Source organism: Nothobranchius furzeri, chromosome 8 (assembly GCF_043380555.1).
Source record: "Nothobranchius furzeri strain GRZ-AD chromosome 8, NfurGRZ-RIMD1, whole genome shotgun sequence".
NCBI classification, from domain to species: Eukaryota; Metazoa; Chordata; class Actinopteri; order Cyprinodontiformes; family Nothobranchiidae; genus Nothobranchius; species Nothobranchius furzeri.
Window position 1 is genome coordinate 76,292,244 of NC_091748.1, and position 14,540 is coordinate 76,306,783.

Below are 14,540 nucleotides of genomic sequence, written 5' to 3' on the forward strand. Positions count from 1 at the left end.
TCGTTCTTCCGGGGACCCGTGGTCCGGAAGCATATGGGCATGAATTTGGCTCTCTGTTAAAACAAGCATTGTGTAGACAAGTATTCAAACCCATTTTTGGGAACAGCCTACCTTTCCAGGGACAGATCAAAGATTTTGAGGAACTGACTGAGGGACGTCTGGTACATGACATTGACCATGCTCATCTCGGTGATCAGGAAGTAAAGGATGCTGCCTCGCGAGGCAACAGGCCGATATTCCGCTTGAGCAGAGTTAATCTTCATCTCTGCTTCTGCTGCCACACTGAGCTTTGCACCAACTTCAGCAGCAGTTTTTTTAGTAGTGCGCAGAATGGAAATCATAGAGTCATCATCAACTAGAGAACCTTTAAACACACAAACACAAGTTATTTGTAATTAATAAAAGTCCCAACCCATTCAGTGATGACAGTGGGCTGCAACAGTAACTGTAGCACCTTTTGTTGAGCTCAGTTTAGCCAACAAGTTGTCTTCCAACTCCTTGGTCTTTCTCTTATTGGCAGTTACATCCTCAATTAGCCTTAATCGTTCTGCCTCTAGTTCCTGTTAACAGACATAGAAGTGTCAGAGCTACAACAGACTGTAGTGACGTTTCCACCTCACAATAACTGTTGATAGTTTATGCTTTAACAATTTTATTTAGACTGAAAAAAGTTAACAGGAGGAAATCCAGTGAAACTGGCCTGCTTCTCTTTGAGGATGACTCGAGCAAGCAGCTGGTTCTCCAAACCCTTCATATTTACAGTAAAATCGATGATGGATGCCCTGGCGCTGACTTCTGGGGTGTACGCTGGATTGGGCAGTTTGGTGGTCATATAGAGTCTAAATGAATCCATGACATCTATTTCTTTGTCTCCGACTTTAACCTTAACAAAGACAAATCATTTACAAATGTTTAACCCTCTGGGGTCCAGGGTGTAATTTGCTGTTTTTGACTCATTTAGAGTTTTCCTTTTGTATTTCCAAAATAAAAACCATAACCACTGCTTTATGTGGTATCAATCTTTTCTGCACAACCTGGACTTTATGAATTTATACTTATTTTTTATATTTGGACATAAAGGGGTTGCATATTAGACCTTAAATCACTCAAAAACATAAAATTCGAACAGGAAAAAAGTTGCTTATTTTACTGTGAAACCAATAAACATTTATGAAGAATGTTTTTTATAATTTAGAATGGTAATCTAGACTGTACATTTATAAAAAATACGAATAAATACAGCAAATAACAACAAAAAAAAATTATTAGCCCTCTGGGGTCCAGGGTGTAAATCACCGTTTTTGACTCATTTTGGTTTTTCTTTTGTATTTTCTAATAAAAACAATAAATAATGCCTTATGGGGCATCATTTTTTTCAGGACAGCCAGGACTATCTGAATTCATACTTATTTTATTAATTTGGCAATAATGTACATGGATTTTGGAGTGGGGAGTGGCTCTGTCTCACGCCGCGGAGATCGAGATCTGACAGCTGCGCGGTGCCGCCCACTCCTCTTGTTGGATCTCCGAGGAGCTGCATCTCTGCCTTCATCCTCTACCTCATCATGACCCAACTCTTCTATGAGGCCGGATGGATCTGCCACATCATCAACATCCTCGCTATTTGCCTCAGACTCCGGCTGCGAGTCTCCGCCCACTTCCTCTGCTTCCGGTTCAAAAATCAGCCGTACTATCTGGACTGCCTGGTGGACATTTATCCTTCTCATCATCCTTTATATAAGCCTAATAAAAGCCTACTAAACTGCAGAGACAATATATCTGTCAGGTTCGCTCCAAAATATGAAGTTTACCGCCAATATCTGTCTAATTGTTTGTTGTTACTCCGTTCACGCCACTCCTTTCCCTGTGAAGCGGCTCCTTTTTGTGCACGTCTCGTTACTCGTGCGGCCTTCCTCTCTCTCTCAGCTACATAATGATGCTTTTTATCAGCTGAACATGTGAGACTTCCACCAACAGCAAAAGGATCTCATGTTTTTGTGGGTTTTTTATGTTCACAAGCACATTCCCTCTCACGGATGACTAAACTGCTGTTTTGACAAGTTATCAGCTTGACTAAAAATAGGTCGCTTTTTAGTTTAGTATAACTCCGCTTTTACGTTGCCTATTAACACAATTTAAAAACTGGGGTGTAGTTTATAATCTCCTTTTTAAAGCTGAATTGAAAGCGAAACTCAGGGAGGCGGAGTCTTGCTGCTACAGCGTCCCAAATCAGACCTGATCTAAAGACGTGGATACGCGTCCGTGGACCCCAGAGGGTTAAAAAGTTTTTTCATTGTTAGATCAAAACTGATATTTATTATAATAGTTATAATAGAATACCTTGAAACTGGTCCCAGATTTAAGATAATTTTTCTCAAGCACATTGTCTAGAGCAGGGTCGAGTTCCTCCGATATGTCTGCAATAAGTAACGGCCGTCCCAAGGAAAGGCAATCCTCCAGATGAGTTCGAAAGAGCTTGTGGTTGAGTGACGTGACCTGAACAAAAGAAACAACTGTTACTTCTATGATGTGCATAGATAAAACAACAAATAAGGGTCTTCTAAATAACAAGCAAATTTATACTTGAAGTGCATTGGCCTCTTCTTTCTTTAAGACCCAGGATTTCCCTTGTGTTTGCGGATCGATCAGGAGGGGATACCGCGCTGCTTTTGTGACAATGATGCCATTCTGAACAGACAAATCATCTCCTGGTAATCCCTGAAGATTCCACTCGCTTATCTTAGATTAAAATGAGAACATGAATGTCTTTGACATGGTGAATAATTCTGATAGTGAATAAAACACGTTTTAGCTATATGGTGTTCTTACGGTGGGAGGGTCTACCAGGGCAGAAATGACATTAAGGTTTTCTGTGAAAGGGATATTGTGGCTTCGAAGCTCGGCTTCCCACACGCCTTTTATTAACATGTCTCTAAAACTCTGGTTGAATGGCCCGCAGTACGACAAAAAGCCAGTCAGCTGGAGCACGTCGCCTGCAAGTCTGCAAAGCAAAAAACAACAGGTCTCATTTAGATCTTACTAAGATCACTACTTAATAAATCTGCTCCAAAGTTTCCATCTAGCTAGTTAGTTTAACCAGGATGTAACCCGCCTGTTGATTTGGGATTGAAATTGTTTGCTTTGAGATGTCCAGCGAGCTTTCTCGTCACTAAGTCCGTCTAACAGCGCAGACGCAGCTTGCATTTTATTCTTACACATCTCAGCGTCATCCAGCAGGACCTGAAAACAACAGATAGTTGTCATTGACTACTTCGGTGCTAAAGTGGACGCAACACTACTCTTTGTGAAAGCGATACCCGTTTCTCTTTCATAGCTGCGTCGTATTTGGCCTGGACTTCGTCAAACTCTTTCTGTTTCTCCGCCAGCAGAGCCTCAGCCTTGCTTAGCTCATCATTAGCCACGTTCAGACGCCTTTCTTGAACAAACAAGTTAGCCTGAACAAAATGGAAAATAAACGTCATGAAGGGCACCAAAGCAGATTGTTTATTAATTACTTTCCTAGCCTAGTGAACTAGACCAAATTCTTGCTTTGCAAAGAATGGTCTAGGAACGTTCCATTGGAACCTCCGCAGCTCCTACCAGGACTCTGGCTAGCCAATCACAGCTCTCTAGAGGGGTTTCAAACACATAAAGAGCTGTGATTGGTCCATAATGGCGGGCCAATCATAGAGTACGTTTACATGCAGCCAATATCCGGGTTATGATCGGGTTAAGGTCGGTATTCGGGTTTCTGAGTTGATCAGAATAACCCGTTCACAAGCATAAATAGAAAGAGTTACCTCTAACTTGCATAACCCGATGAAAATGCGGACGTTGGGGTAGTGTCAGGACGTATGGACTACGTCCAGACGCAATATGCGTCATTTCCGGTTCTTCTCGTTCCGGTATCCGTGAAAACAACAACATTTTTCCCAGTTCGGAAGAGATAGTGACCTCGTTTGTTTGCGCTTTAGTTTCCTCGTCACTCAAAGTGTGGTGCTGTGCCGCGACTCGCCATGTTGCTCCCAACTTGTTGTTTACTTCCGGTGTTCTGGCGCATACAAGACGTCTCGCTACTCAAAAGACCAAGATTCCTTGTGAACAGAGCATGCGCAGAACACACGCTTTGATGGGGATATCCCGGTATGCGTTTACACGACCAAACATTCGGGTTAGAAAAGGGTTACCCCAGGTGTAGTAAGCGGGTTTTTAAAAACCCGGTTATGAGCATATCCGGGTTTTTGGCGGTGTTTACATGGCCGTGCGGAACCGGGTTATTGTGAATATTCAGGTTTTAAAAGGGTTACTGGCTGCATGTAAACGCACTGATAGTGCTCTATCTGCTTAGTGAACAAATCACAGAGCTTCATCCGCTTTGTGGGCCAATCAGGGCACTCTATATGCCTGGTGGGTGGGATGATGCAACAGAGTGAAACAAGAGTATGTCACATTCATTGTCCAGTGGAATGCGGAGATCATTTGAAAGACAACGGTAGAACCCGCCCCACAACCGAGAGCCGTCAGTGGAGCGTGGCCAGACTAAATACATTTATTTAGTCTGGCTTGCCAGGCTGGGGCTTTCCCTTTCCTACAGAAAAATGTAAAAGGCAGCTTTCTCCTTTTCCTCGAAACCTTTCCCTCCTGAAATAAACAACAATATTACAAATTCATAAAAACACTTTACCTTGAGCGGCAACACTTCTTTGTTAATTGCAAAGTAAGTAGCCATAGCACGGGTCCAGGCTAGAAGGCCTGCCACGTTACCACAGACTTTCTTTGCATTGGTCATCGTGTAATCCGGCATGTCGAAGTACGCCAACAGCAGCTCCACCACTTCTTCATTAATTTCTTCCTTTGGAAACTGCTGCAGGGATGTCAGTAAACCAGGGCTACCCAAAAGCTAAACAATAAGCACGGGAAGAACATACTGTAACGTCAACATGATTGTCTTAATTTTATTATATGTTGAGCTTTTATTGTGAAGGCACACAAACAAAAGCTTTCTGAATCAGTTCATTTCGTCTACCTTCAGTGCTTCACCCCACGAGGGCTTTATACATTGTCGTTCAGGATCAACAGAGACACGGTCAACCTTCTTTTTAAATAAAATCAGGACGCCGTCCATAATCCTCATGATGAGATTTGGAGGATTGGCTAATTTTTTCACGGTGGCAATGTCAGCTGGCTTGATTGTCTGTGAAATGTTTACATCAAAGTTACACACATGCATATTTATATTGGGTTCATCCACAAACACGTTCAAGGGAAGATTTCTCACATTTAGTGCTTCAGTAGCTTCTTTTAAAGCAGGCTTAGCTGCCTCCAGTTTATTCTCAGCAACTGCTTTCTCCTTTGCGATCCCTTCCACGATGTTCTGGGCCCTGTCCTTCACAACCTGGACCTCGTTCTTTACTGTGGTTGCAGCTTCAGCACTAACGGTCACCTCTGCTAACACCTACGGGTGCAAAAACAAATGCTTTGTGGCATTAATTCTACTGCATACTAGGGGTTGTATCAACTAGTCGGCTTCACTGCTCTGTCGTGACTTTTTAAGCCTTTCATAGACTAGTCGCTGTCACGTGATAATGACCGACAAGATGCAGTCCTCGGAAAAGACAGCAGGTGACGCCAGAGCGTCGGTGTCAGACGCCAGCGGTAAAACGGACATTTGACCAAATTGTGACCTTTACCCTCTTGTAATTGAACCTTCCCCTCACCCCCATCCCAACCTTAACCAGCTTGCGCATGCAGAGCTCTGATCGTTGACACGCTCCAGACATCTGCATCCTGAGCACGGCCACAGTAACATTTTCAAATCAGGTGTCACCACCTCAAAAACAAATTTAACACGAGATCGTTCATGTCGGCTCATTTCCTTTTATGTTTTCTGTCTTTTATTTGTGCCTGATGCTTTTCGCTGCTGTGGAGCGGAGCGCATCACCTGTTTTGTCCTCCGGTGACGCACCTCACCGGCGTGCACTCGGCTGTTTTTGCGGTCGGTAGATCTTTTAGAACTGCAGTTCAAAGGTAACTCATAAGGTGAAAACATATAAAGCCAGGTAGCAGTTTTTCTTTAGGATTGAGAGGAGATGCAGGAAGATAATAAACAGGCAGGACAGAAAAATAGTCAAATAAAAACAAGTTAGTTTTTGTACCTGCTGGTTACAACAAACAGACACCATTGAAGGTCATCAGAAGTGAGGAACAGAAAATGAAATAATTATTTTAATGTTTAGAGCAGCAGGAACTCTGAGAGGCTGCAGGCGCATCAGTGAGTTTGCGGCCGCTGCGCAGGGGGAGGGGGGAGAGGGCTGAAGCAGGGGGAGGGGGGAGAGGGCTGAAGCAGGGGGAGGGGGGAGAGGGCTGAAGCAAGAAGCAGAAACCACTGTTGTTAAGAGGTGTTGAACTTTGAAAATGTGGACACAATTTTACTTGTCAAAAACTCCAGCGAACCAACCCGCTTCAGGTGTATGACATCATCGACTAGTCAGTCGACTCGATTTTCATAACTGAACTGTCGACTTTAAAAACGATTAAGTCGTGCAGTCCCTACTGCATACATGTCCAGTACCTTCTGATACTTGACATGATTATTTGCTAAGCGTTTCCAAGATGGCGGTTTGCGTTTAACACACATGGTGAAATTCTCGACTGGAGGTCCTTTTAAATAATGATAAACATTAGACTTTCATGTATATCAGATTCATGACACACAACTCAAGTAGTTCAAGCCTTCTATTGTTTCTAATATTGATGATTTTGGCATACAGCTCACGAAAACCCAAAATTCCTATATAAATACCTTCGACCACCACCAGCAGGCGGGGGGGGGGGGGGGGGGGGGGGGTATGTGTGTGTGTTAAGTGTCTTGCCCAGGGACACAAGGAGAGCGACAAACTTAGCGGGGCACAAACCTGCAACCTTCTGATTACGGGGCGAGCACTTAACTCCTGTGCCACCGTCACCCATATATGTATATATATATATATATATATATATATATATATATATATATATAGTTTCCCTACTCACTGGTCTGTTTTACAAGATAATAAAAGTAAACATAAGCATCCATCCATGTAGATCTCATGAAACTGATGAATCATTCACCTTCTCTGCTTTGACAGATGCCACAGCAAGCTCCTTCTCCTTTATTTCCAGATCAGCTGATAATTTAGTCACCGATGCACCAGCTTCCTTCAGTTTGTTTAATCCTACAAATACACATAAATAAAATTGTCTTTAAAACACACGCACACACACACACGCACACAATCTCTTTAGGTTGCTTTAGAATTCTGAAATCTAGCTGTTTAATTTTCTTACCAACACTCATGCGATCAGCTAATGTAATGATAAAGCTGCACTTCTCTGTGTATAACGCCTTGTAGCCATTTATAAAACAAAGGTACGACTTTGGGGTGACATGTGTTCTCCTTCGGAACCTGAAAGATTATCATCACACAACTTTAAAACCATGTAATTTATCTTCATGAAATGATTCTAATCCCAAATATTATTTGTATGAATGCAGTACCTTTCAAAGTAACTTTCACAAGCCTCAGACACTTTCTCGTGATAAGTTCCCATGACTGTCATCACTGAAGTCTTCACTGTTTTAGTGCACTTCATTTCAAATTCTGATAGAAAATGACTGGACACAGCAACTAGAGCTTCTTTGGGCCAAGGGCTGAACCAGTCCATTGTGCAGCCAGAAATCAAACCTGGAAACTTCAGGCATCTGGACCGAAACTTCTGTCCCACCTATGGAGAAGTGTACACACACACACGCACGCACACACACACACACACACACGCACGCACGCACACACGCACGCACGCACGCACACACGCACGCACACACACACACACACACACACACACACACACACACACGCACACACACACACGTAGGTAGGTAGTCCTCACAGAAGTAGTCTCACCACCAGCATGAACAATAGCAGACATTGAGGTCAGCTACAAGTACCTTGATTTCCCACAAGCAAATGGCAACCTCGATGATAAACGAGTAACGCAAGTCCTAAGAAGTCGGCTCAATGGCAAGAACAAGATCTGGGTGATAAAACAGCTACGACCTGTTAGTAATCAGATATCCTGCAGGAATAATAAGCTGGCCAAAGGAAGAAATACAGATCAAAGATGTTAAGATACGGAAGCTCTTAACCATGCATGGAGGGTTCCATCCCAAGTCCAAGTACACAAGCTGTAAGGAAAGAGGAGTGCGAGAGCCACTATCCAAGATGAAACATCCAAGATCCATAATTACATCAAGGACAAGGCCCCAACAGATGACGTGCTCATTGAATGTCTCACACAATGGCGAACAGAGGAGGAGACGCTGGAGATACCATTGTAGGAGAACAAACCCCTACATGGGATGTACCACAGACAGATAACTGAAGTGGCTGATAAAGAAATCCTACCAATGGCTAGAAAGAGCTGGTCTGAAGAACAGCACAGAGGTTCTCATCATGGCTGCACAGGAACAGGCCCTGAACACCAGAGCACAAGATCTACCACACCAGACAAGACCCAAGGTGTAGGCTATGCAAAGAGGCGCCTGAGACAATCCACCACATAACTGCAGGGTGTCAGATGCTGGCAGGGCCACAACCAAGAGGCTGGCATCGTGTACAGGAACATCTGTGCAGAGTATGGACTGGAAGGCCCAAGGTCAAAGTGGGTAACACCCATTAAGGTGGTCTAGAACGAGAGAGCCAAGCTCCTGTGGGACTTCCAGATCCAGAGTGACAAAACGGTGATGGAGAACCAACCGGACATTGTGGTGGTGGACAGACAACAGAGGACAGTCGTTGTGGTTGATGTGGCGATACCAAGTGATGCAACATCAGGAAAAAGGAACACGAGAAACTAGAGAGGTACCAGGGCCTCACAGAAGAACTTGAGAAAGCCTGGAGAGTGAAGACATCGGTGGTGCCCGTGGTCATAGGGGCACTCGGGGCAGTAACCCCCAGACTGGAGGAGTGGCTAAAGCAGACCCCAGGAAAAACATCAGACATCCCAGTCCAGACAAGTGCAGTTCTAGGAACAGCTGAGATACTGCAGAACCCTCAAGCTCCCAGATCTTTGGTAGAGGACCTGAGCTTGGAAGGATGAGACCACCTGCGGAGGGATAGATGGGAATTTTGAAGTATATATATAGAACTGTGAAAACCTTTTAGGAAAATCTGACAAATGCAGAGAGTAAAAAAGAAAAGAAAAGAAAAATAATGGTTTCCAAACTAAAAAGAACATCCAGCCAAAGTCATTCAGAACCATCTTCAGAGTAAAGAAGAACAAGAAGTCCTGGAAGTGATGGTCCGGCTCCCAGAGGGCCCTGATCCCAACATCAGGGAGTGCGTCCAGGATTACATGATGAGACAGAAGGATGTGAGGATGCCCACATCCACAGAAGATCTGCGGTTAGTTCTCCTAGATGTTTGGAACAACCTACCAGCCCAGCGCCTTCAACACCTGTGTGGAAATGTAGCTAGGTGAGCTGATGCCGTACTGAAAGTAAAAGGTGGTCGCACCAAGTATTGATTTGATTTAGATTTCTCTTTTGTTCATTCACTGCTTTTTGTTGCCTGATGAAAAAATGAGTAACACCATTTTATCACACCCGCCCCCTTTTGCACAGCACTGCACTTCGTTGCTTCAGGAACCAAATGTACGCAGTTTCAACCCACCGGTGAGAAGCAAAGCACGACATGCAGATTCTTCTTTGCCCGGGATATAAAGTACTCATAAAGGTTGTCAAAGGTTGGTGGAACACGAGGAAGCTCTTTTTTCATAACTGAAATCAGGCTCTGGGTGATATCCTGCATCTCATCTTTAGCAAAAAGATTGGAGACCTGCAGTTGATTCAGAAAAAAATAACATCGAGTTAGGAACCAGACAAAAACAAAGCTTTCTACTTTTTCTGTAGATTATGAACAACGGGGGTTCTCACCTCTCCAGATGATAGGACATTGTTGAGGTATTCCAAGAAGGCCTCGTCCTTGATGTCATTGTCTGTAAATATGAAGGTGATGCTTCTGCCCTCAGCTCCAGCGACCTTATACAGCACTTTGAGATCATCCATGAAATTATTCATGTTGTATGATCTGATTAACAAAATCAAACACAAGGGGCCAACCATTCAACTGTCGGTGTTAATTCATTAAACCAAATGGGATTAAATGCAAACAATACACAGCAAAGTGCCCCTTAGGGAAAGACATGTCCCAGATCCTCACAGTGACCAACTATAAGGTCTCCGATCTCTCAAAGGAGGTAGCGTCCTCAAAATGTAAAAACAACACATTCACAGAATAAAACCACTGTTTTTATTTCACTGTGAGCAACCTAGTTTATGCTACTATTTGTACCTGGTCAGTGTGATCTGGAAGATTTTGTATCCAGCTATGAACGAGGCCAGGCGAGTTAGACTCCGTTTCCCTGATCCTCCCACTCCCACAAGTAGGGCGTTTCCATTGTCAGTGCGAAGGATTCGTAACACCTATAAAAAGACGAATGCCAAACTCATCAGTATAATCTAAAGCTTATAACTACAGAACGTTAAAGAGCAAGTCACCCCCAAATTAACCTTTTTTGCTGATAAACTACATAAATGAGTGTCTAATCGTGCTGCACAAGTCTAGTCAATAACTTGGCACTTTAGTGCATTTTAGTTCAAAGTTGTATATTCTGCCTAAAACTGTCAGTGTTGTGCCCTCTTCAGGTAAAAACTCTGCACTGCATTTGAATTTAAATCAGCCATCACTATTGGCTAGGTACCCTAGAATGTTAGCTGGTACCATATGATGTCACAATGTTGTTGTGACCCTGTGTGTGTGTGTGTGTGGTTGTTGGCGGCTCCGCCCTCTCGGTCTGCTAGGCAACAGCATTTGTTACATTTTTTTAAAACCTGAAGTGGGAGTTGAATAAGACTCTGGTAGGGGGTGACTTGCTCTTTAACCTGTGCACCAGTTGAAATCTGACCTTGATGAGATGAGTCATTGCGTCTTTGAAGAACACCAGATCCAACCTGGAGCCTCTTGAGATCTCATTGTGCTGAGTCTGATACATTTGCAGTTTTGCCAGCAAGACATCAAAATTTGGCAACTGGAAGATTATTAGTCAAAACTAAATACAGTGGGTTTCCGACATCGAATGACAACAATAAGTCTGTTCTATAGCACCAGATTCTGTTCTACTAGTTTATACCAGTTCAAAAATTCTAGGAACGTCAAACACGGCATCGTCTTTTTCCTCTCCAGTTGGCTCGGGCGCATCTCGAAGAAAGTCTACGAAAAACGGCTCAGGATGAAGAGCTTGGACATGTTGTGGGTCAACATGATCTTGGATCACACGAGATACAGCCTTCGTAAACCACTCTCTGTCCTCAGGGCAAACAAACCTGCAGCAACAACATCAAAGATTCTGCTACCTTTGACAGCAAAAGGCGGGCATAATGAAGACGGTACCTGTCTGCTATCACCCTGCTGCATTCAGACTTGAACAGAGCCAGCAGAGTCAGAATGTCTCCACATTCTTCTGCCTTTATCTTTAACATTCCTTGCCAGATCCTCGACAAATCCCTCAAATTGAAGATGTAGTGGAACTTTGACGGTGTGGGAAGCATTTTTGCCTGAAACGAGTCATTACCAAAAAGGATAACATCTTCAGTAACAAATTCTGATTTTGTAATAATTTCAGATTATATTCTAAATAACGACCTTCGTCCATTGCCATAATATTCTGCTAGCAGACACAAGAGATGTAATCATCGCCGTAATCTGTGGCTCAAATTTCCTGCATTTGTGGAAATACCCATTGCCAATTACACCTGAAGAAGAGGACACAATTAGGTCAACTGTCTAAAAAAGCGTCATCAGCAAAGGATGAAATAACTTCAAAGTGAAATACCAAAGATCTTGTCGATGGAAGCGTTGGATGGCAGGGTGCAGTTGAAAACAGTGAACTGTCTCTTTAGTCGTTGGGGAATGTCGTTTCTCCCACCACCAGGGTGAATCATGGCAGCCAGTATCTGCACATCTTGAATCGTTAGGAAATCTCCTGGTTTGTCCAGACTGTACATGCCCTTCATTTCCATCATTTGGCGAACGATCTCATTGGTGATCTTATTTGAATGATCACATAAAATGAATTCCATCAAAATATGCAACACACAAAGTATTTTTAAACTAATATAAAAACCTGATCTCCCCATTCGTTGACAAGAGGCATGTTTATGTCGTCAATGAAGACGGTCATCCTGCGTCCCCCTGGTGGTCCATAGATGCTGCCAAGTCTTTTCTCAGTGTAGCTTTCCACAGATCGCTGTGCAGAGAAAAAAAAGTGTTGCATTGATAATCAAATATGCAAATTAAAGAGTTAAAAAAGGAAACCCCAGGGTATCTGCAGGTTTAAGGGAGCCAAATTTAAGACTTTTTAAGACCTTTATTAAGGCCACTTTGACCAAATTTAAGCTATTTTTATAATTAAATTTAAGCTATAATTTCCAGCTATTGCCTGGGGCCGGTGCTAACCACGTCGCGATCGTGGGATTAGCCATCCAGTTACCATTAAACTTGCACTTCCCCATGGCGCAAGCTCCCACTAGCTTAACCAGCTAATGTGCTCATCTAAAAACAGCCCCCTTTCACAACCAATTGAACGTGTACGGTTCCGCTTACGCCAGCATCGTACACAAAAAATGCTGAACACTAACTAGAAATTCACGAACATTTTAATAGAAATAAAATAATCTTGTTTATTGGGTCTTTGGTAATTTAAGACCTTTGGAAACTGGATTTAAGGATTATTTGTCATTTTTAAGGATTTTCAAGGCCTTAAATTTGGAAAAGCAAATTTAAGACTTTTTAAGGACCCGCGGATACCCTGGAAACCCCGGCTTACCTGGAACATCATGGGTTCTGTGGCAGATGAGAAATTTAGAGACTTGAACAGGTCTGTTTCAGGATCGTATTTCTTTGTGTAGCTTTTGATCATCACTGTCTTTGCTGTTCCTTGTTCACCAATAAGCAGTACAGCCTTCATATGGAAAATGTTTTATTTACAACCATGACAAAAAAGTCACACACAATCAAAGTCTTTCGGTTAAAAAGTACTCAGTCACCTTGTGTTGTTTGGCAATTGTTTCCAGTAAGAAAGCGGTCCTGGTGTTATCCACATTTGGCACGAGAATGGATGTGTAGTCAGGTATGTGGTCAGTTGGGTAAACATACTCTCCAACATGACTGTTCCAGTGACACCATTCACCTACAACAGAAGTAGTCATGCTTACACTGAAATATGACGCTGCTGTGACAGGGTTAGTGCATAGGAGTTGGTGCCAGTTTTCATATTCAAACAATTAAATATTTTGTGTTGGACCTCAAATAAATGATCTGTGACCGTTTATTTTCAGTACATTAATTTTTATTTTATAAGCAAAAACAATGAAAGGAATTTTCTGATTTTTAAATTGATTAAAGAATAAATTAGGTAAAATAAGGTATAGGGAGCCTAAGTCCCGCCCATCTACTTCCGGACAACGGGTCCCCGGAAGAACAAAAAATGAACGCAAGTCAACGGTGCTAAAAACACAATTTTCTAATTTCACTTGTTTTGTGCCTTGGATTTCACATATGATGCCCCTGAATTTTAAAGACACATTTTCATACCAAGAAAGCACTTATTTTTTGGGGGGGGCAACAATGTTATTTTAGGTTCTGTGTGAAAATAAGTCCAGGACTACAAATGTGCGTCATCGAACCACACACAGGGGAAAACGGGGAGAATGGCTGAAGTTCATCCACCCATCCATCCATTTTCTGAACCTGCTTGTCCGGGGGGGCGGGGGCTGTTGCCTATCTCCAGCGGTCAAAGGGCAATCAGGCAGGGTACACCCTGGACAGAGACCCAGTCCATCACTCATTCAGGAGGAAAAAAACCACCATGTCACACGCAAATGGTCGATAGTCTTCTGCTCCACATAACAAATCATTACACGAGCCAAAAAGAGCATGCCTGCCAACATTTTAACATAGTGAGACAAATCTTTGTCCATAGTTTACGTTGAAGAGCAAGTCACCCCCAAATCAACTTTTTTTGCTGATGAACTAAATAAACGAGTGTCTAATCGTGCTGCAGACACGTGTCGTCAATAATTTGGCACTTCAGTGCATCTTAGTTAAAATTTAAATATTGCTGTTGTGCCGTTGTCAGGTAAAAATTCTGCACTGCATTTGAATTTAAATCTGCCATCGCTATTGGCTAAGAGGTATGCTATGATGTAAACTGGTACATTATGATGTCACAATGCTGTCGTGAGCCTGTGTGTGAGTATTTGTTAGCGGCTCCGCCGACTCGGTCTGCCAGGCAACAGCATGTGTTGCATTTTTCAAACATGAAGTGGGAGTGGAGTTAGACTCTGGTAGGGGGTGACTTGCTCTTTAACTCATTCACTGCTATTGACGACTAAAGTCGTCATTTGCATTTTTTTACTGTGTGGGTGTCGGACGAGCCCCCGC

General features: G+C 43.0%; 1 protein-coding gene across 2 annotated transcripts in view; it reads right to left on the reverse strand.

Moving 5' to 3' along the window:
* Positions 1-14,540, reverse strand: part of LOC107392631 (dynein axonemal heavy chain 8) — a 73,097-nt gene that overhangs the window by 11,060 nt on the left and 47,497 nt on the right. The window contains exons 54-78 of one of the 2 annotated variants that reach the window (XM_054752017.2): positions 13,145-13,287; positions 12,925-13,059; positions 12,223-12,345; positions 11,932-12,145; positions 11,742-11,851; positions 11,490-11,653; positions 11,230-11,422; positions 11,005-11,127; positions 10,392-10,522; positions 9,974-10,127; positions 9,711-9,875; positions 7,538-7,764; positions 7,327-7,445; positions 7,111-7,214; positions 5,279-5,455; positions 5,027-5,194; positions 4,685-4,900; positions 3,318-3,455; positions 3,113-3,240; positions 2,830-3,001; positions 2,584-2,739; positions 2,341-2,496; positions 701-883; positions 455-560; positions 112-364 (exon numbers count right to left, since the gene is read on the reverse strand). In XM_054752017.2, the coding sequence (XP_054607992.2) occupies positions 112-364; positions 455-560; positions 701-883; positions 2,341-2,496; positions 2,584-2,739; positions 2,830-3,001; positions 3,113-3,240; positions 3,318-3,455; positions 4,685-4,900; positions 5,027-5,194; positions 5,279-5,455; positions 7,111-7,214; positions 7,327-7,445; positions 7,538-7,764; positions 9,711-9,875; positions 9,974-10,127; positions 10,392-10,522; positions 11,005-11,127; positions 11,230-11,422; positions 11,490-11,653; positions 11,742-11,851; positions 11,932-12,145; positions 12,223-12,345; positions 12,925-13,059; positions 13,145-13,287 (3,958 nt within the window). The remainder of the gene's footprint in view (positions 1-111; positions 365-454; positions 561-700; positions 884-2,340; positions 2,497-2,583; positions 2,740-2,829; positions 3,002-3,112; positions 3,241-3,317; positions 3,456-4,684; positions 4,901-5,026; positions 5,195-5,278; positions 5,456-7,110; positions 7,215-7,326; positions 7,446-7,537; positions 7,765-9,710; positions 9,876-9,973; positions 10,128-10,391; positions 10,523-11,004; positions 11,128-11,229; positions 11,423-11,489; positions 11,654-11,741; positions 11,852-11,931; positions 12,146-12,222; positions 12,346-12,924; positions 13,060-13,144; positions 13,288-14,540) is intronic. The other variant, XM_054752018.2, reaches the window with a different exon arrangement.